Source organism: Rhodnius prolixus, unplaced genomic scaffold, assembly GCF_049639745.1.
Source record: "Rhodnius prolixus isolate KJV_2025 unplaced genomic scaffold, Rpr scaffold_3, whole genome shotgun sequence".
In the NCBI taxonomy this organism is placed as follows: Eukaryota; Metazoa; Arthropoda; class Insecta; order Hemiptera; family Reduviidae; genus Rhodnius; species Rhodnius prolixus.
This window is the reverse complement of record NW_027411603.1, coordinates 44,037,241-44,059,555: the sequence shown is the minus strand read 5'-3', so window position 1 is coordinate 44,059,555 and position 22,315 is coordinate 44,037,241. Positions and strand designations below refer to the sequence as shown.

General features: G+C 33.5%; 2 protein-coding genes across 10 annotated transcripts in view; one reads left to right on the top strand and one right to left on the bottom strand.

Moving 5' to 3' along the window:
• Nucleotides 1-22,315, top strand: part of LOC141453027 (uncharacterized) — a 251,856-nt gene that overhangs the window by 175,057 nt on the left and 54,484 nt on the right. The window lies entirely within an intron of this gene.
• LOC141453002 (uncharacterized) lies at nt 15,980-20,999 on the bottom strand. 3 transcript variants are annotated; one of them, XM_074125663.1, is made up of 5 exons: nt 20,862-20,999; nt 19,238-19,359; nt 17,467-17,667; nt 16,640-16,965; nt 15,980-16,114 (listed from the first exon to the last, which is right to left on the bottom strand). In XM_074125663.1, the coding sequence occupies exons 1-5, from the start codon at nt 20,910-20,912 to the stop codon at nt 16,038-16,040; spliced, it is 777 nt and encodes a 258-aa protein (XP_073981764.1). In that variant the 5' UTR covers nt 20,913-20,999; the 3' UTR covers nt 15,980-16,037. The 3 variants fall into 3 exon arrangements, with proteins under 3 accessions (XP_073981764.1, XP_073981765.1, XP_073981766.1); XM_074125664.1 differs by having other exon boundaries at nt 17,467-17,661; XM_074125665.1 differs by having other exon boundaries at nt 17,467-17,658.

Genomic DNA, 22,315 nt, shown 5'->3' with positions numbered 1-22,315 from the left:
AGGATTAGTTTGGCTGTGTCGTTAGCAAGACCTGTGCCTAAGTTTGTGGAACTTAACGTTTAATCAATTCGGTTGTTAATGAGCAAGTCCATTATATGGTAATTATGATTAAATGGAGATGCTATACAATGCACAGCTCTTAATCACTGTGTTTGAGCTACTGTGTTGCACAAAATAACAGTAACTCAAAACAATGCACGAACACATGCACAAAAGGGAGACGATTCATTTCATTGACACGCTTCGTTTGTCCCTTTTTTATTTCTTCAGAATTATTATTAAGGTGCCTCCTCAGATACAGAGAGCAGTTGATAACCTCCAGGCTAATCTGGCTTGCGAGCCAGAGAAGGGTCCTTTGAAGGCACAGTACATGCTTCAGAAGTTGTGTAAAGTGCATTATTTGATAAATTAAGGAATAAGTTTGATCCTTTACATGAAAGATATTGATCACTTAAATATGTGGCAGGAGGTTTCCAATTTTTTTGGTAATTAAATGCAACTCTCCCAAAATTACCAAATAATTATTAAACCTTCTTGTTTGTAACAGATGTAAAATTAATTTTTAGCCATTTAGTGTATGCTTGAGAACATCTAAAGCTCTTAACATTTGATTTTTCTTAGAAAATTCACTCGGAAAACGACTTATTTCCCGATATTAAGGAAAATACTAGTTTTACTGCCTTGGCGATATTTTTAGTAGAAAGGGGATGAAAAAATACATAAAAATGACCTATCGCGTGCTCTTCTTTCTCTTTGATAACAAGTTAAAAAATTAAAATATGTTAAACAAATACCAGATTTTGAAATGGCCTAGCACCTTTAATTTTGAAGATGTCGAATTGCGGTTTCCGGTTTCTTTCATTACTTTTTATACTCTTTAAAACTGTGTATATGAAAATGGGGGTCAACCACAAACTCTTATTTTTGGACGCGCGTTGTTAATGAGCAAGTCCATTATATGGTAATTATGATTAAATGGAGATGCTATACAATGCACAGCTCTTAATCACTGTGTTTGAGCGGGCAGGAATCTAAAATCAAGTCCCATATTCTAAAACTAGAGGTGACGGGCAACAAATTTTTCCTCTTCAATTTTTCGCTCAGAACAACCGTTTAAACTTAGAGATGAAGACCGTCTTACTGTCCTTTTTGTGTTATATCAGTGCCAGAGGATTCATATACAAAAAAGTTGGAACGATACAGAGAAGATCGTGTAATGCAAACGGAAATGGAAAAGTTAGAGAATGTCAATTATTTGATTGGAAAATAAAAAAGAAGAAAACTGGGCTTATTGTTCACTTACCAAGTTCGCCATTGTCTATGATCATTTGCAAATGGATGTCAGAGTAGAAATGGTTCTGTGTTACTCAAACGTTTTCTCTAAAGGAAATACACCCAGATTTCAGAAAATCTATCAGCTGTTTTCTCTATAAAAAAAAGAAAATCTTTACCGAAGTTGTTTACATTGTTAACGATTTCTCCCAAGAGTTCTAACGATTTGCTTTCCCCTTTGACTGCTTTGACTACACAGAGATGTAGGTCTATTGAAAACGAGTCAAAGCAACTTCATTTTTGCGAAGTTCTTAGGGTGTTGTTCTCCTCCTTTAAGTGCTATTTTAGGATTATGTACGGTTTTAGTACCAGCCTAATATTTGATTATGAAATCTCCAACTGAAATTGCTTTCTAGAAAGCTTTTTTCCTGTTACTTTCTAGAAAGAAAACATGTACAAATATTGAAGATTTTTTTTTTTTTTTAATTTATTTTGTAATCTACAAACTATATACAATCAGTAAATATGGAGAGAGCGATGAACTGGTGCGGGAGAAGAGCAGGAGGAGAGAAACTACCCAGCGGTAGCACTCTCTATAGGAGAGAGGAGAATGTGAGGAGGAGAGTGAGGAGAGATAGGAGAATAATGGCGTTTTGGCCTTCAGCCTACAAGAAAGTCGCGGGGCCACTGGCGATTCAGTCGGCGAGTAGGATTGTTAGGGATGTCAGAGGAAACGAGAGGCAGTATAAGAGGATTAGAGCTAGTCGAGAGAGAAGTATGGAATTTTTGGTATTTAGTCTTAGCGAGTTGGTCTATGAAGGGAATGTTAAGGTCGTTGTGAAGAGTGAGGTTAGTCACCGTAGAAAGGAGCGTCAGCTATCTGTCGGAGGAGTTTTGACTGAAATGTTTGTACTGTCCGTATGTTTGTAGGTTTGGCTGACCCCCACAGCTCTAGTCCGTAAGTCCACATAGGTTTGAGAATAGTGTTGTATATTAAGCGTTTGAGTTCTATTGGCAATTTGGAGCGTCGTCCAAGAAGTCTATAGAGCAGTTTCGCACGTTTTGTCATTGCTTGTCTTTTAAGTCTAGTGTGTGGGTTCCACGTGAGTCGTTTGTCTATTTAGAGCCCAAGGTAGCGCACCAGATCTGAACAAGGAAGAGGATTTGCTGTTGAAGAGGACAGGTGGACAGGAGCCCCGCCGCGAGAGTAAACGTGGCATGCTGCCATTTCTGTGGGTTCATTTTAATCCTCCACTTCTTTGCCCAGGATTCTATTTTATTTAAGTGTGTCTGTAACTTGTATGAAGTTAATGAAGTGTACTTGTGGCTAGTATGGCTGTGTCGTCTGCATGTGTACAGAGTAGTGTAGAGGGTTGTACAGGCATGTCTGATGTGTATACGGTGTAGAGAACGGGGCCAAGTATACTCCCCTGCAAATATTGAAGATAAATTTCTTTTGAGAACAAATTGAATTACGTACAATGTAAGTAAGAGAGCTTACGAATGTTCACACCGAATTATTTTTGTTGATGTAATCAATCTCGGCAATTCGAACATGAAGACAAGATTTTTCGTGGAAGAAAATACAAAGCAACTAAAAGTAGGCCATCTTGGGTAACTAATCAATCATTCAATTCATTCAATAGGCTGCCAGCTTTTACTTTCAAAAGTTTGGGTTTAGATTTTTCATCATGGCTAATCTTAAACAATTTCTTTCACTGAATTTATCATGATTTTCATCTTAAAATTATTTCTGTTTTTTGATTGCTTTATTTGTTCTTTTAGAAAATACGAGTATACAATAAAAATAAAATAGAAATATAGCGTGCTGATAATAGATTGGTAGCAAAATATGGTAGCAAAGATACCCTCCCTTTCTCCTATATCTCTTGGGGATAATTTATTTCCAAGCGGTCCACTTGTGCCCATACTTCTTCTACTAGTCCTGAAGATATATCTGTAAATCCTTTACTACATTGTATCCACATTTATTTTTTTACAAAATAGCATTTTTGTTTTGTATATGTGTGTTCTTTTTTATTTAAGTTACTATGTGGATCAAATATACAGAGATCTTTAATTGTGTGATTCAGTGTTGGAGTTTTCATTTATGTAGAAGTAGTCTGTATGAGTGGGTTTTGTAGAATGGAATCTCTCTTTTTAAAAAAATGCTCAGCATCTGTGGTAATGGCGCCCGGAACTCTATTCAGTTCACTGATGGTCTGCGAACAGTGTTGCTAGAGACTGTGACATCACAGTAAACTGAATGAAGTTCCTACAAAGAGAAAAATCTAAGCGTCGGCAGCGTTTTTTATTTAATAATCTGGTAAGAACACCCTCAAGACTTGTTTTTACTGCAACCTCCTGAACTACTAAACTTTGATTTTAGAAAACTTATTAAAATTTTACTCCAATTTAAAAAAAAAAAAATTAAACCTGTGAAACCAGGATATTCCCTGGAAATAAAAAAAGGATCAAGAAGTCAAGGCGCTAACTCAGGGAGAATGCAAAACTTCAACAAGCCTACACTCGACCAAAACAGTTACGTATACCCACTAATTAACAGGAAACATACCGCTCCTGCATTCTACAGGACTTTACAAGACGCTCCTTTAGACCTATTTTAACATCCAGTCTACCTCAGCTGTTTGGAATATACAGCTAACAACAACAACAACAACAACATACTGAAACGAAACCACTTCAGACTTTTCAAAATAAATGTAATGCGAATTGAACTGAATGCCCCCCCCCCATAGTTAACTAGGAACACTGTAATACTCACGAGAACTCGACATTCATGGCCATTCACACGCACACATGACCAAACTAACAGACAAACTTCTTCCTCACCTTTCACACACTGCCATCAACTATCTCATTACCACTATAGGAAGCCTATAGTTTCAAAAAGAATGAATCCAAGACTGTAACAAGAACTATGAAAAACTGAACTCCGTTTAAATTATGTATCACAATGTGTAAAACTTTTAATGAGATGGCCAAATTTAATTTGTAAATAAAAGATAAATAAATATGTCCAAAAACAAATTCTTACGGAAAAAATTAATCAATAAATTAATTGAAAATACGAACTTTAATGAAAATATTTTAAAAAAAAGTGGAAGTGTAAAGTGGTTTAGTAGATACGGTGGCCCTCAGACCACTGAGATTGACAGAAACACATAGACCAATTTGAGAAAACCACTTTTTTGGTCTCAGGCAACTTTCCAAGATAAAGTTCTGATGAAAATTTAATTTTTAAAATGAATTTCGAGTATTAGATCCAACGGAATGGCCAGCGGATGCTGAAACTGACTAAGGAGAAAATGAAATCGAGTCGTTATGTACCACATTTAATTTAATAACATCAACGACGCGATATATCTATGCGTTTAGATATTGATAATGGAGGCAAAGAAATTCCTGAAGATTTACAAATTTTAATTCGATATATAAATACTATTCCTTGCAGTTCGGCAGAGTGCTAGCGAGGATTTAGTAATATGAGTATTATTTTAAATGAACAAATAAATAGAATATTAATTGAAAATCTAGCAAATCTCCTATTTATAAAAATGAATGGTCCACCGCAACAATCATTTAATCCAGATGATTACCAGATGTAAAAATTTGGTTGAGGTCTCATCGTTCATCTGAAAATAAAGTTCAACCAAATGATCCTGAACATAATCCTATTTGGAATATTTTATACATATTATTATTTTTAATGTATTATTCTAAATATTTATGTAATTGTTAACGAGCACTATACGTATTTTATAATTTGGTAAATATTTTTATAAAATATTCTTATTACTGTAATAAATGTGTATTATACATAAAATGAGGTTGGCAATGATTTTCTCTTCCTTTCCTTTTTGGTGCGAAAAATATATTTAAAAAAAGTATATCTAAGCGTTCCGGTTAAAAAAATAATTAACAGGACACCCCTGTTCGCTTTTACCAGGACTGCTCTCTAGAAAGCCTGTTTAAAACTGCAAGATCTTGGATGGGGAGGATATACTCTCTATCTCTCTCTAGAATCCGTTCAGATTCTTTTAATTTGAAAACCATGTTAAGTTTGTCCTGGTATGGACATTTTTGAGTAGTTTAAAAGAGTTGCATTTCATAGCGACTGTCCCAGTTTTGTTCTTGTTCTTGTCCGAAAGTGTGCACCTCAAATTTGATTCATATTAAACTCAAATGAATCTCATATTTTGCGGTTTCTTATCTGACCACTATATTTGGGACACTGTCCGTATATAAGTACATTTGTTTGTGAAGGAATTGTAAAAAAGGTAGATAGTTCAAACTTTTAGCAGATATATTAGTGCAACTGAATTTAAGATTTTGTTTTGTGTGGTTCAACCAAACGTACAAATCTGCAAACGATCCAGTTCTTGCAGCCTAAAATTCTTCGCTGTATAGTAAACGCTCCTTTCTACGTCACCAATCAAACCATTCACACAGATTTGAACATTCCTTTCGTCACACAAGTTGCAAAAGCACGTTACAGAAAATTCCATCTTAACATTCAAACACATCACAATCTTCTTGTACAACATCCATCTTCAAGAACATTTCCAGACAACACTTCTAGGACTGTCTTAAAAGACTTGTGGCCTCGCGATCTCCTCTCTGATGAAGAGAGTCAGTAGAATTTAGATTGTTTTTGGAGTGTTACCGCTGGGCAACTTCTCCACTCTGATATGTGTGATATGTGATTTATGAAAGGTTTTGTTTAGATTGGATAAACTATTTGATTTGCTCGATTTTTTCTTAACTTATATTTGAAGTACCACCTTATTTAGTTCATAGCCTTCTTTTAGAATTTTCAGAAGGGTTCTTGGGAATTCGATAGGTTCAGTTTGAGTTCAACACGAAAAAGAAGTGGGTCTGAGGTTAGGTCAGGTAATAAGAGCCAAAATCTGGTGTGAGTGCTTCACACCACATTTTCTCTTCCTCTAGTAATGGAATGGAAACTCAATTGAGCTATAATTTGTAATTTGTCCGGCCATTAGATAATTATCTGGTTGTTAATAATTTACTTATTGAAAATTGAAGGGTAGTAAAATTGTAAGAGTAGTGGTATTCTGTATTAGATAAGGAATAAGCCATTAGGAGCTGTAAAGATTTGATGGGAGTATAGTAATGGTTAATGCGGTGAGAAGCCGAGGGCAAAGGCTTTACAACACAAACTTGAAACTTGATCAGCGATAAAGCCAAGGCTATTCGAACGTTGAGCGATAAGCCTCACGCAATATAGTACTACCACTACTTGCCTAGTCGCCAATGGCAACCATCAGTCGACACCATCACTTTTCTTTGATTACTGGCTGTTCTCTCATTATTTAAGGTCTATTTATAACCAACATGACATTTCGGTTTTACTTCTTCTCCATTCGCTTACTTCCATTAAACAACCTTTAACCCAATGTATCACTGAGGGAATTAAAATTCTTTCTGGACAACACAAATGTTTATATTTTTTTTATGTATTAATTTTTTGTTCGAGAAGGAATACTTCCGGGTGTTGTGGTCGTGGACGCCACTGATGTAGTATTTGGCCTTTGGCTAGACAACGGGATCTCTGCACTGTGATAAGCCCAAATTTTTTTTAGTAAACGTTTCAGTGTACCAAATAACGTTCGTTTATTTATCCCAAACATTATTAGGCGGCATCACTTTGGCATAAAACATCTTCTAGGTTCCTAGCTTGACTCTAGGATCACTAGGAAGGACCTAGGAATAGCAAGGGAGCGGATAATCTGAGATAACCACCACCTAGAACCAGCACTCCTCTCTAAAATGCCATAACTAGACAAACTTACCATGGAAAAGTAATTGCCTATATTTTTCAGGCGGGGCTTAACGCCCAACTACCAATTAGGTGTCGTGGACGGAGGCGATTTGCAAACTACAGCTTTCTATCTCAATTTTTGAAAAAGATATAGGGCAGGAAATTTTGAGATTTGGTTCATTTTCTTTATATTTAAAATGCTGTATCTCCGGTCTTATTAGTGATAGACCTGCGAGAATCTGTACAATTAAAGTACTCTTTCACCTTAACATTTGTGCAAAACTACAGCTTTCTATCTCAATTTTTGAAAAAGATATAGGGCAGGAAATTTTGAGATTTTGTTCATTTTCTTTATATTTAAAATTGCTGTATCTCCGGTCTGATTAGTGATAGACCTGCGAGAATCTGTAGAATTATAGTACTCTTTTATCTTAATATTTGTACAAAACTAGGCCTTTCTATCTCAATTTCTGAAAAAAATATAGGGCAGAAAATTTTGAGATTTTGTTCGTTTTCTTTATATTCTGAATTGCTGTATCTCCGGTCTTATTACCGATAGACCTGCGAGAATCTGTAGAATTATTGTACTCTTTTATCCTAACATTTGTGCAAAACTACAGCTTTCTAACTCAATTTTTGAAAAAGATATAGGGTAGGAAATTTTGAGATTTTGTTAATTTTCTTTATATTTAAAATTGCTGTATCTCCTGTCTTATTAGTGATAGACCTGCGAGAATCTGTACAATTAATGTACTCTTTTACCTTAACATTTGTGCAAAACTACAGCTTTCTATCTCAATTTTTGAAAAAAATATAGGGCAGGAAATTTTGAGATTTTGTTCATTTTCTTTATATTTAAAATTGCTGTATCTCCTGTCTTATTAGTGATAGACCTGCGAGAATCTGTACAATTAAAGTACTCTTTTACCTTAACATTTGTGCAAAACTACAGCTTTCTATCTCAATTTTTAAAAAGATATAGGGTAGGAAATTTTGAGATTTTGTTCATTTTCTTTATATTGAGAATTGCTGTATCTCCGGTCTTATTTGTGACAGACCTGCGATAATCTGTAGAATTATAGTACTCTTTTACCTTAACATTTGTGCAAAACTACAGCTTTCTATCTCAAATTTGAAAAAAATATAGGGCAGGAAATTTTGAGATTTTGTTCATTTTCTTTATATTTAAAATTGCTGTATCTCCTGTCTTATTAGTGATAGACCTGCGAGAATCTGTACAATTAAAGTACTCTTTTACCTTAACATTTGTGCAAAACTACAGCTTTCTATCTCAATTTTTAAAAAGATATAGGGTAGGAAATTTTGAGATTTTGTTCATTTTCTTTATATTGAGAATTGCTGTATCTCCTGTCTTATTAGTGATAGACCTGCGAGAATCTGTACAATTAAAGTACTCTTTTACCTTAACATTTGTGCAAAACTACAGCTTTCTATCTCAATTTTTAAAAAGATATAGGGTAGGAAATTTTGAGATTTTGTTCATTTTCTTTATATTGAGAATTGCTGTATCTCCGGTCTTATTTGTGACAGACCTGCGATAATCTGTAGAATTATAGTACTCTTTTACCTTAACATTTGTGCAAAACTACAGCTTTCTATCTCAAATTTGAAAAAAATATAGGGCAGGAAATTTTGAGATTTTGTTCATTTTCTTTATATTTAAAATTGCTGTATCTCCTGTCTTATTAGTGATAGACCTGCGAGAATCTGTACAATTAAAGTACTCTTTTACCTTAACAGTTGTGCAAAACTACAGCTTTCTATCTCAATTTTTAAAAAGATATAGGGCAGGAAATTTTGAGATTTTGTTCATTTTCTTTATATTGAGAATTGCTGTATCTCCGGTCTTATTTGTGATAGACCTGCGATAATCTGTAGAATTATAGTACTCTTTTACCTTAACATTTGTGCAATACTACAGCTTTCTATCTCAATTTTCTCTATATTTTACTTAGCGACCTAGGAAGAGCAAGGGAGCGGATAATCTGAGATAACCACCACCTAGAACCAGTACTCCTCTCTAAAATGCCATACCTAGACAAACTTACCATGGTAAAGTAATTGCCTATATTTGTCAGGCGGGGCCTAACGCCCAACTACCAATTAGGTGTCGTGGACGGAGGCAATTTGCAAACATACTTTACTGTAAATTTCTTTTATTAACCATTAAATAAAATGCAAGGCCTAAGACCGGGAATCGAACCCACTAAACCAACAATACATCTTAGCTTTGTAGGTCTTAAACTTAAGAGAGATAGAGAGTACATTCTCATCCAAGACCTTGCAGTTAAACAGGCTTTCTAGAGAGCAGTCCTGGTAAAAGCGAAGAGGCGGTAGTTAGAGACTTACTTTCTTCTGAGTTACAATCACATCAATGTCCAACATCAGTTTTTTTTTTTTTTGTCTCAAACTGTACTAGGTGAAACTTCTGCACCATACAGCATCTCCTTGGAGCTAAAAATCTCCAAATGTAGGCTCTCTAAGAAGGCCTAGAAAGACCCGGCAGTTCCTAGAGCATTCTCAAGAGTCAACACTCCTATCTCCTAGACGAAAAAAATTCCGATTCTCTTACTTAGCTACCATAGCGGAATTCTGCGTAGAGTGGTGAGCTAAGAACAAGGGTATCCACTCCCCAAGAGCTCATATCCCTCTTCCTTGTTCATATTATATTTTTTTTTATTAAGATGGCACCTCCACATTAATAGAAAAAGGCTCTCAAGGCATGTACTTAGGAAGTCTGCGAATCAGAGAGAACCGTTCTTAGTTACGAGTATACCAATCTTTTCCTACGACTGTCTCTGATTTTAAAGATGGCCCTTAAAACATCGGGTCCCATATAGCTCCTCCTAAGAAATTCTGGGTCATTCATCTCACGGTTGTCGCTATGAGATGTAAAACGATTTGTACCTGAATCTTTGCCGAAATCATTTTTTTTTTTAATTAAAAAATTAATCTAAACTTAACCATCACTTTAATATTTTAATTTGATATTATTTATTAATAAATATTTTTTAAAAAGAATTGGCTCAAACTTAATTTATCACAGTTATATTACATTGTTTAGAAGTGCATTAAAGCTCGCTCTGATAAGATGATCTATATTAATGGAATAATTAAGCGAGACTTAATCAAATGCGCCAAGTTCCACCGTTCCAGGACGTTACAAACAAGTTGTTGGCAGAGGAGTTGGCTGAATATATATCCTGGAATTGCGGAGTTACCTACCTGAACTCTGGAACTCTTTAATAGAATGTGGCATTCATTATGGAGTAACTAATTATCTACTTGATTTTAACCGACAAATTTACTTATCTTTCTTTATCTTATTAAAGTTAGCATCTGTAACTTTACTTTAGTTATTTAGTTAGTCATAATTAAGAATAATAACCATCTTTTTTAATTACAATCCTAACTTCTAACTTATTTACTGCAAAAATAAAGTTTATAAAAATGGAATGAAGTATTCTGGTGACGAATTCCAATGAATTTTGATATAAATTAATAGAAATATAAAGTTTATTTACTAGTATTCCTCTAATTGGATAGCAATATGGCAGATCATGGAGATCGGGTCCACCGGAAATGATTTGAAGGTCTCCTAAGTATGAAAATTGGTACTTGTGTGGAAGTCGTATCCATCTCAACTCAAAAACGCTTAATTGCGGAAACTTTTTTTGATCTACTTCCTAATTACTCAAGAAATATTACATTTTATACTTTAATAAACCGGAAATTGACTACTTAATTCTTTTATTTTAAAGAACATCCTCTAAAATTAATATTTTATAATTCCAGTTCCTTTACAAGAACTCCGACTTAGTCATTGAATATTATCGCATAACGCTTGGTTTTTACTTGAAGTTCTCTTTTTACTTGAAGTATAGTATATCTTTTTATACTTTATATTATTTTTAACAAATTTTTAAAGAAAATTTATTAAAGTTATTTAACTTTAAACATAACTTGGTTTGGTCTAGGATGATTGTATGTTAATTTTAAAGGTTGTTGTTTCTCCACTCTCTTGATTTAGCGCAAGGACTTTACTAAGTTGTAAGTAGGCCAACGATAAATGTCCATCACATGTCGAATAGTAATTTGAATTGTAAAGTAGGCCCTTTAACAAATGTACTTCACTTTACTAAATTTTGATCAGCTTTAAATTACCATAAAAACTTCCACGAATTAAGAATTATTTTCTCTCGAATTATCTACTTTTCAAATTGCTGATATCGCTTGTTGATAAGAAAAAGTGACGTGTTTTTGAAATGGCACAGCAGGAATGCACGTTTCTTGTGTGTGTAAAAGAGGTTTTCCTCTTATTCAGTGTGTGTTTAGGATTAAATGAGTTGTTAAAATTTCAAGTTACAAAAGGAAAATGCGGCAATCCGAAGTACCACTTTGCTGAATTGAATGTTTAAGTTCTACGGAAGGGATTATTCAAACTTTTAGCCAATCAATTATTAAGAAAATCGCCAAAAAATAAAGTGTTCAAAATTCGATTTGGAAGCAACAATTCTTTTCAGCAACTAAAAAATAAAATGTGGTAAAACTATTATAAAGTATAACGAGAATATACATGATGTTTTAACAAAAAGACATAGTTGTCTGGAGATATAGTCTGACGGTATATGTTGATGGCGTATACTATAAGGAACTAATGGAGATCCTAAGTCCTGAAATACGTTTGTCAACAAACGTTAACTTTAATAGCAATGGGTGGTTTTGATAAGTGGTGAATACGTGTTTGTACGTTGTATGTGAGGATGGAGGAGATAATGCAGCCTCTTTGGTACGTCTTTTACATGAGTACATCTTGTGTAAACATAGGAAATGAATCTTAATGGTTTTCTTAAAAGATTCTCTCAACGTTTTAATGTGAATTTTGGAGGTCTATGCTTTTATTTATCTTAGACTATAGCATTGGAAGTAACTTCCTTTCGTTTCGTTTACCTCTTTAGCACAATCTAGTTCAACTATCCGACGAATTCCACTGAACCCTAAATACATTATCTACAGTGCAAGATGCACAGCTCGCTAATATGTCTAGTATAGGCATAATTTTCCACAATTCACCCTCTAAAAGAGTTCTTCATCAATTTAGTGCAGAATCCTGTCTGCCTACTTTCTAGCAAAAGAAGTCTACCTTGAGCAGAAGAAGAAGCAATTGTTTTGATGGTGTTTCTAAATTCAAATACTTTAGTATCTTTGTTGCCACGGAATGATGGATGTTTCAGAAGCATTTACCGCAAGCTTGCTGCCCGTAATAGATTCTGTGCCACCAATCTTGTCAATGCTTGAGAAGCAGAGGTCTGTCCAGAAAAGTGAAAATCAACAAACTGTTTCTTGATGAATTGTATTGTACGAGGGCAGAAACGTAGGCTCTGACTACAGACGACGAACTCCCATTAAAAGGAACGGTCCAGGAAACTATCTTTGATGCCATTGAAGAGTGTGGTGTGCACCAAGTCATGGAAAAAATAGAACCGAAAGGAAAAAATAGGTATGAGAAAGGAAAACCTGATAGAGTGACCTTTAAAACTGATTTCATGGCCTCGGACACCTTCATCAGCTGTAGACGAAGCGAACTCCACATTTATTGTGAGAAGGTAATAGTTTTTTGTCACCTGTATCCTTATAAGCGCTCACCATTGAATGGCAAAGATAAAGGCGCATGTGCAAAGAGAGAGGAGGAAATAAAAAGATAGCGTTTCCAGTTCAGGAATCCTCAAACTGCTATTTTGGGGAAAAACTTGATCACAGTTCTTTCTGTTTCTTTTCTTTGATATTATTGTTTAAAAAGTAACAACGTCAATATACCCAAATCATCATTTCGACCATTAATCGGTCCTCTTCAACTTAAATAATCAATTTGCAGTTCATCAGTTATTCCAAGTTACTACTGAAAATTATCCGTTGCATTTAAATTAATTCTAATGCATTTACTTTTGAAATATAAATAAATTATAAATTATTGCAATATTTCATTGCAAATCTTACTTACTTTTATTCTAAGCCATTGTTTTGTGATATATTATTTAAATATACTAAACCAACAATACATCTTAGCTTTGCGGGTCTAGTATCATAACCGCCTAACAATACTTTACTATAAATTTCTCATATTAACCATTAAATAAAATCCAAGATCTAGACCAGGGGAATCGAACCCACTAAACCAACAATACATCTTAGCTTTGCGGGTCTAGTATCATAACCGCCTAACAATACTTTACTATAAATTTCTCATATTAACCATTAAATAAAATCCAAGACCTAGACCAGGGGATCGAACCTACTAAACCAACAATACATCTTAGCTTTGCGGGTCTAGCCTATAACCGCCTAACTTTCTTTACTATAAATTTCTCATATTAACCATTAAATATAATCCAAGGCCTAGACCGGGGGAATCGAACCCACTAAACCAACAATACATCTTATGTTAGCTTTGCTAACCTACAACCACTCGGCTACCGTGGCGCCATGAACGATTATTATTAAGTTAATTTATATTTACTGTTAATTTATGTACTTTAACATTATTTATTAATGTTTGAAGATGTCTAACCGACGGTCAAAATATAAATTATTGCAAATAAAAGTCAGTTTGAGTTCAAATTCATGCAGTATATTTGAAGATAAAAATCTAAGAAATTGTCTACCAAAAAAAAAAAGAAAAAAAAAAGAATTTTATTAAGAAAAGCAGTTGTAGTATTGAGTGAAAATTAAAGAAATTGATTTTTTCTTTTCCCCAAGTCAGTTGTTATCAGAGAATGGTTAGCAAAGACTGCCATTGACTTTCATGAGTTATTTCATTAGTAAAGTGCATCTATGAGGGGGCAGCCCCTTAGCAAAAGAACCACCACAATAACACAATACCAGTTTTGCATACAAAGCAAGCTTATACAGCTTTGCAAAAGTATAGCAGCACTACAGCAAAATTGAATTGGTTTGGCGATTTGCCAGCGGTTTGATTTTAAATGAAAGATTTTCTGCTTCAAAATCCCTTTTATTAAAAAATATTATGTTATTAACTTATTAAAATTATTATAAGTTTAAAGTTTAAAGGTTTGTTAATATTCAGTTTCTTTTAAGTGAAAAGTAATTTCATTCAGCACTCATAAAAATTATGGTTCACAAAAAAGCTGTTTAAGAAAATTGAAGGAATTTATTTCTGATGTAATGAAAACTATAATTTCCTATTTAAACAAATAGGAAACCAAGAGGACACATAATTCTTGTCTTTTTTTAGCTAACTTTGTTCCCAGAAATAGTCAAGATAGACATAACTTTGAACCTGGTACATATATATAAACGTCTGGAGTATTGAAAGAGATTTCTATTTTCAGGTAAAGAGGTACGAATGGCTTTCCACTTGGGTTCCAATAAAGTGTGTACATCGTTTAATGAATCACCTGGAAATCCCTTTAGACATCTAAATAGTGGTTTAGAGAGTGGAGCTTGTAGATTTAGGTGCCTATGGGAGCTGTATAAATCTAAAGTCACTCTTTCTTTTCTGGCCAGTAATATGGTGAATAAAAGAAACTAGATAGCATTATTTTTTAATCAACAATAAAGGAAGATTGAAATTTAAGACTAGAAGCACGTGAGCTTAAGACTAGTAGCACGTGTGCTTAAATAAGTTTCCATTTCCTGTAGCTTATCTCTTTCATTATTTATTACGATAAGCTTCTTTTTCTTTAGTTCTTATTGTAAAGATTAGTTGAATTAATTATTGCATCTTTTCCAAGAAAGATCTGAAAAAATGCATATTTTTTTCCCCATTGAGGCAACTTTTAGTCGGAAAACTCGCAACTGTAAGGATAAAATCCTTTACGAGATAACAGTCTTCCATGGTCAGGAAAATAAATGAAACTGCAATAGCAGGAGATAGGATGTAGCGTAGTATGGGGCTTTGCTGCATATTCAACCCTTCCACAGCATAGCGTAGTCATTTGTCATATTTACTTTTTCTCTTTGAATTTATTGTGCAATGGAGTTACCATTTTTTTTTTGTAATTAAACTTTAAAGGAATATCTTTCTGTTATAACAGTACAACGTAATATCAGTAGAGAGCAATGTAAGCATGATAAAATTTTATTTTTGAATGAACTTCATATTGGATGCTTTACACAATTTTCGATAGCCCTTGACGGAGTAAAAATGTGTTAAAAGGGCTCTTTGAAAAGTTATTAGATTCACGTTGATATATCTGATTAAAATATACATTCAGGCCGATATATTGTACCAATCTTAATTTTTTTTTAAGTTACTTCAGAGATTTTCTATTTTTACATTTACAATGATTTAGTTCTTGGATAGCAAAAAGCTGGATTAGAAAATTTGTAGGGAATGTTAGAGCCTCTAGATCAGTTACAATTTTAAGCAGAAGATGTATGCAAAATTGAAAACGGTGCCTCTTACAAATAGAATGTTGCTTCATTTAAGAAAATGATTCAAGTAATTCATTCATCCTGCCAATCCATTCACCTAGATCTCATTGGCCAGATCTTACTAACAATATTATCAATAATAAATTCTCTGCAGTTCTTAATGTATTTATTCTTTTCATTGTATTTAAATCGAAAACTTTTAAACCATCACTTAATTCATTTAATTTTTAAAATAAACTTTTTATCTCTTTTGTGGTTCCAGTGGTCAAAAGAACAGTAGAATTATTTTTTACTATATTGAAGTTAATTGTTTGACAAGTGAATTAATTTATTAGTTCACAATATATTTCCGCGACCTCAAAAAATTCTCTAGCAACCCATAGTTTAAGAAGCACTGCTCTACGCAACCCATTCTGTTTTCTAACCACTCTTGCCTGCGGAAATCATACTGACCGGTGAAAGTGAATATATAAAAGAAAAACCGTTAAGTTCTCCGAATATTTGTATATAATACAAGGTGTATAATTTTTATTCCATTTCTTATATGTTATTCAAATAACTTATGAATTTCATCTTGTTCATCTTCCAAGTCCTGATAGATACCCAAGGTCTCGTAGAATAGCCCTGTAACATGGAATATTAGGTTAAAATATTGATTTACAGATTTGCCACCAATAATTAGAATTTAAAAAATGATATTTAGAGGACGGAAATCATTAAAAAGTTATTTCCTACATAAGCGCAAATATATTTAATATCAATATTTTTTGTTCACCCAATCGGCCCCATTAAATATTAGTTTTTTAAAATATAGCCGTCCTGTTTTTAAGCCTTTTATTTCTAATTAGAAATATGGAACGCAATTAATTATTTATAATACAAAAGAATAACTTTATGTATCATTGTTTACTTTATCTTTAATACTTTATCTTTATTATTTGTTGTTAAGATGGTCGGTATGTTTTTAATTTTAATTTTGTTCTTTTCTAACTCACAAACATTATAATTCAATTTCTTAAATGTCAAGAATTTTACGCAAAACAATAAATGTTGTTAAATTATTTCGAACTTTGATTGATTCTGTTTTTACATCAATTTGTATGAATTTGAATTATTCATAATATTATTACTTTAAATATTTATACTCACTTCCTTTTACATCCTCCTCTTCTTCGATATCTTCGATATCTTCAATACCTTCTTCTTCTTCTCCTTCTTCTTGAGATTTTTCAATTTCCATGGCCAGATCGTCACCTCCACTTCCAACATCATCTGATAAAACTTTCTCACTTTCATCATCTCCTGGCTTTTCTCTCTGGACTGCTTCTACTGTTTCAACTTCTATATCACTTTTTCCATAAACTTTTACTTTATAACTACTTTTTCTTTTCATTTCTGGGGATTGTTGTAAACTCATTATCTCGGTTGAACTGCTATCCCAGAATCTCTCATTTGTGTATAGTTTATCTATTGTACTGAACAGAAAATAAAAATAAAGTAAAAATTATATGTGCGATTAGAGAAATTACTTAAGCTCAGTAATTAATAAGTTGAGAACAGAAAACTAAATCTTATTCGATCTAAACTTAAACGATATCTACAATATTAAGTAAAGATATTTGTTTAACAAATACTTGTGGAAAGATATATCTAGCAGTGAGGATTTATTCAAGTATCCGAGTGTCCAATGAATGTTAAGAGTTCGCGTCTCGATTTTAGAGAAGATATCGAGTTTTTAAAGTCTTCAAGCTTCACTCTTGTAAGCTCATAAAGTCCAAGACAAAAAAAAAACAGGACAGAGGAGAGGTGTTCCATCTTGTTGGCGCCACAAGAAACCTCCTTAGTCGCGTAGGAATGAGCTGAAGACTGGAATCTAAACTTTTTTAGAGTAGAGGAATTAATTTTAGAATTTAAACAACATATGTGGGAAACAGGTGTACTTAAGCTCGTTAAAATCAAATGTTAAAAGTACTTACTATTTTTTAACTGGTAGAAATCTGAACGGTTCTAAATGTATTTCTTCATCATATTTGTACAATTCACATCTTAACAAATCATTCATCTTTTGTAATAATTCCAATTCTTCAAACTTTTCGCATAATATTTCTAATAATAATTCTAAATTTGGCGTTTCTGGGTCGGTATAAAAAAAATGTTTACGGAAGTAACTTGTGTTTATGGTTTTTATTGAGGGGAAATAAATAAATATTGTTGTATACTAGTTTTATTATTGGTGTGTAAATTGTGAGATTTAAAGCCAGAACACTTACAAGTTCAAGTAATCGAGCACTTGCCAGTAATAATCTTGTTTTAAAACATAATTCGAAGCATTTGCTAAATTCCAGTTTAATGGACTTAGATTTTTATTCACGTCATTAAGAAAACTTCATTTTTCCCAAAGAGAAAAGACTACATCGTTAGTTTGTGAAAAGATGTAGGCGTACGTAGATCCCATTGTTCACGATACTACGTTGAGTTGGTTGAATTTTTGTTGCCGCATACTCTTATTACGGGTGCCATCAAGATGAACACAATTGTTAGCGCAGTTCTACCAATAATGCCATGTACAGGAGGGATATTTGTGGAATGCCTGCTCGGTGAATTATTTCGTTGTTTAATGACTCTTTTCTATGGGGCTTCAAATATAATATAGGGAAATTGTTCGTCAAGTTCTCTGAGTCATCCCTTAGAGGGACTAGCTAAGCAGCTAGGGAAATAGACGCTGGTAGCGTCCCTTTTTAACATTTTTTTTTAAGTCTATAGTTGATGTGTCAAATTTCTATTTTAATTTCCATCGGAAACACATTTTTGTGACGCCACCTCAAGAAAGTAATTTTTAAAAAATGTGCTGCATGGTAAACCCTGTAGCACAGACCGGAAAAGAAAACTCGTACGAAGCTCAAACTTAAATTATATTTGTTTTGTGTAGACCAATGGGAGCCCTTGTAACTTAGCGATGAAAGTCCATTAAACGGAAATACCACTTAACATAATTACTTTATAATTTTATACGTTTGTAGTATACATTTCCTCAAAAAATGGCTCAATCGATTTTTTCTCTTTAAAAAGAACGCCTTATAGTACTCAAATTACTCGTATCTATATCTACAACTTCCGTTTGAAACATTTTCCAGAATAAGGGCGAGGTTTATTACATTTTAATTATCTTTTTTGAAGTTTTAATTATGGAATCTATCATAAAATTGGCAATAATGTTTATTTCCTTTGAATTATTGAAACAGTCTCTAAAAAAAGATTATCAATACTAGATATGTGAATGAAAAATATTACCCAAATTCTGAATATGCGTGAAAATGTGAAGAATGCTCACTTATGTCTGTAAGAGAGAGTTGTGTGAGTATTTCAAATCAGTTTTGTTAGGAATCTGCACTCCAGTATGTTGTTATCTATCCATCAGCCAAATTTACCCCAAAGAATCTCAGCAGACCATTTTTAGAACAAGTTAATGATATCCCTTCCCAATTAGAAAAGTTTTTGTAAAGCCACCTGCTGCTATTTGTCTTTCAGGATTCCCAGTTAAACAACACCAGCCTTGACAATATAGAAAATAAATTCAACCAGCAAAGCGTCGAAGTAATGGGGTGGCCATTCTGCCTACATCCTCTATGAGGATTATTAGTATTTGTACAAACGCTACACAATATTTGGTCCTTGAACAAGTAGGTTTCTTTATACTTTAATGTCGATGGACCTAAAAATTAATTTTTAGCGATGGTAAAAGGATACTGTAACGGATATGGCGGTTTCTTTGGTGTATCGTACAGATCAGTTAGCGTTCTCGTTATATGACCCAAAATCCCAGATTTTTCTAAAAATTTTCTAAATGTCTCTCTTTTCATAGCAAATGGCTGAAAATTTTAATTTTATAAATGAAAATTCTTAAGTCAATTTTGTAGTATTGCATAGGTTTAGTATTTCATTTTAATTGGTAACCAAGAATTAAGTAAAGCTTGAAATTTTGAAGAGAAGTACAAACGAGAAGAACAAGTTGAAGTCCGGTTTTAAAATCGCTTTGGTTAGTAATCTTCTTATGGAGAATTCAACCAAACCAGTTATAATACTTGGCTGCACTAACTAGGAAGGTAGTAAGTAGTTGAGTGAAGAAGAAGTTGGTTTTGCCAGTGACGGAAGTCTCGAGTACTAATTGGAGCCCCATGGACATAGCAACCTCTTGACTTCCTCTTACTGGGACCCCTCTACAACTCACTGTCCGAACGTGGGCAGTGTTGTGGATGATAACAACGGCCGGCACTGGGAGATCTCTGAGCGCTGATGACCTTAGATGTTGATGCAGCTTTATTCCTCTTAAAGGACCTCTAGGATCCAGTTGAAGAGTTCAGTGAATAAAAAAAAATAACTCCCTAAGATATTGTCGAGAACACTAGGATAATTGCCGAAGTTTTTTTTTGAAATCTTGGTTGTTAATCAGATTTGAATATTCCATATAAGAGGATACCTTTATTAATTAATGTATACGTATATTTTTCGAATCGACAACAGTTTCTTAGGATGATGTCATATCTACTGGCATGCCCAACCAACGGTTTCGCGGCTCTCCTTGTAACTTAAGACAACCGAGACCATGCAGCTTAAGCACTTTTTTTTTTTGCGCGTATTGGTGAATTAAAACACTACAATCAGACATTGCTAACCAGTACTAATACATTCTAAAAATTTCTCCGCACAAATTTAGGATCAATCACTTCCGGTAGAAGGTTTATTATGGTAAAATATTTAAGAGTCCTTCAACATGTTACATTAATGGAGTTTTTAGAATAAAAGAGGACTAGCAGGATTTGTGGTAGATAATTAACTTTTCTGGACAAGATTTTTCGAGATTATGTACTTTTTCACAGCTATTGTAAAACATCCACGAAGTAAAAGGAACTTTGAGGACCAAAGAGAGAGAGAGAGAGACTGCGAGAGGAATACCTCAATACAACAAGAGTTGGCATAAGAAGATCAATTGCTTCCGTGAGGTTCCAATGGATACCAAAAGCAACCCAGACTTAAGAGGCACTTTGGATTAAACTGAATCACATTTCCTTGCGTAAACTTTGAATTGAATGGAGAAAGCCGCTTAATATTCCAGATAATCCAGAAATAAGTTGATGAAAACCAAGAAGACCTAAATCTTCTTCTGTATTCAGTCTTCAATACGACTTGCAATTATATGGTGTCCATGCTGTTAGGACAGATTTTATTATTGGCCTCTAAACTCAAACAAGTGTGACTTACATTGAACAACTATAATAATTGTTCACAGACGGAGAAATATGGAAAACTGAATAGGGAAACTTTCAAGTAAAAACTCCACATTTCCTGATGTCTGTAAGTCTGTAAATCTTACCTTGAAGTACCAATAAGGATTCAGTGATGGCTTTGTTTTGCATCCGTTCATGATCAATACACAGATAGAAATTAATAACTGTTTAAACAGATGATATTAATTAAATATTTTATAAGTATTTAAAAAACAAACAAAAATTTAGAATGTTATTCATACGATGTTTATAGAAAATATCGATTAAGAGATTCTTCCTTCCGGAATAACGATTTTCTTTAGTCTCGAAATTTTAACAACAGATTTTATTTCAACTATTAGTGCATAGATTATGCAATATTACTTAAATGGTACTTTTCAGAATAGTCTACAAATATTTTTATTATTATTATTATTGGCACAATGCATTGTTTGAGGGAAAAATTGGCGAAAACGAAAAATCAGAGCCTTTTTTTAAGTCATTAATGCAATTTTTTGTAAATAAGTCAGGTGGAATGCTGTTTGGATAAACTTCAAAATGGAAACAAAAAGAAAAAGTCTTATAAGATTAGTTCTTAAATATGAAATGGTGCTTTTGGATGAGAGATTTTGATCTTGAACTATTCTTGGCAGCCAAAAAGAAATATTAAGTCTGGGGCTTCCTGCAATTTACTCGTACTTGGATGAAGTAAAGTGTTCGTTGACAAACAAGCAATGCATACAGTATTGCAACATGAGCAAAGCACCTTCAAACTGAGAATGCCTAAAAGTACAATATTCTTCAAAAAGAAGAAATTAGGTCTTCATTTATACACTTCAGTTTGAATTACTTTCTTTTTTTTTTGTGACTAAACGAAACGTGTACATTGACTTAGACTAGAAAGGCTGGAGCTGTTCTCTGCCTCCTGCTCATGCGCTTTTCGCTAAACGTGAATGATGGAACTGCGTATGTGGGTTGAGTAGTACAAAACTGCGTACGCTAGCTTTCGGTAATACCTTTCCAATTCTACGGCATGAATCGAGGGGATCGTATGGTGATTTGAGAATATTGAAGGACTCACCGAAGATTTTGTTTTATCTATGCTGTTGGTGAATCCTCTTTGTCAGTTTTCGAGATGTCTGTATCGTTTAAGAACGTGATTCAAGTTTAATGGTTTCAGCTAGGAGGAAATCGAAACTTATTTCTTGTTGCCTTTCGATATTATTTGTTTTTGACTGATATTTAATTAGAAACGGAAATAAGGCAAATATTTTGATAAAAAAAAGTCGTCTTTTTTTTAATAACTTGCAGCATGAGGAAAAGTGGAAAAACTAAAATGTCTTCCCCTTATCGTTTTTTAAAGGAAACTTGATGTGATATTTACCTACAAGAATTTCCATGTAACATTGTGTGAAAATTGAATAGTGAATAATTTAAGATGTTACTTTAGAAGAAGCACTGTGTAACAATTGGCAGGTCGCTGCGCCTATCCTAGATAACAAAATAACAATGTTACGCTACTGCTTATACATTCAGTTTATTTTGTAAAAACCTCTTTTTT

Coding starts and splice junctions, on each gene's coding strand:
- LOC141453002 (XM_074125663.1), bottom strand. CDS start 20,912: ATGAACGGATGCAAAACAAAGCCATCACTGAATCCTTATTGGTACTTC. Junction 17,668..19,237: donor AAACCGCCATATCCGTTACA/GTATCCTTTTAC, acceptor AATAAAAACCAT/AAACACAAGTTACTTCCGTA. Junction 16,966..17,466: donor TTTCTACCAGTTAAAAAATA/GTAAGTACTTTT, acceptor TTTTCTGTTCAG/TACAATAGATAAACTATACA.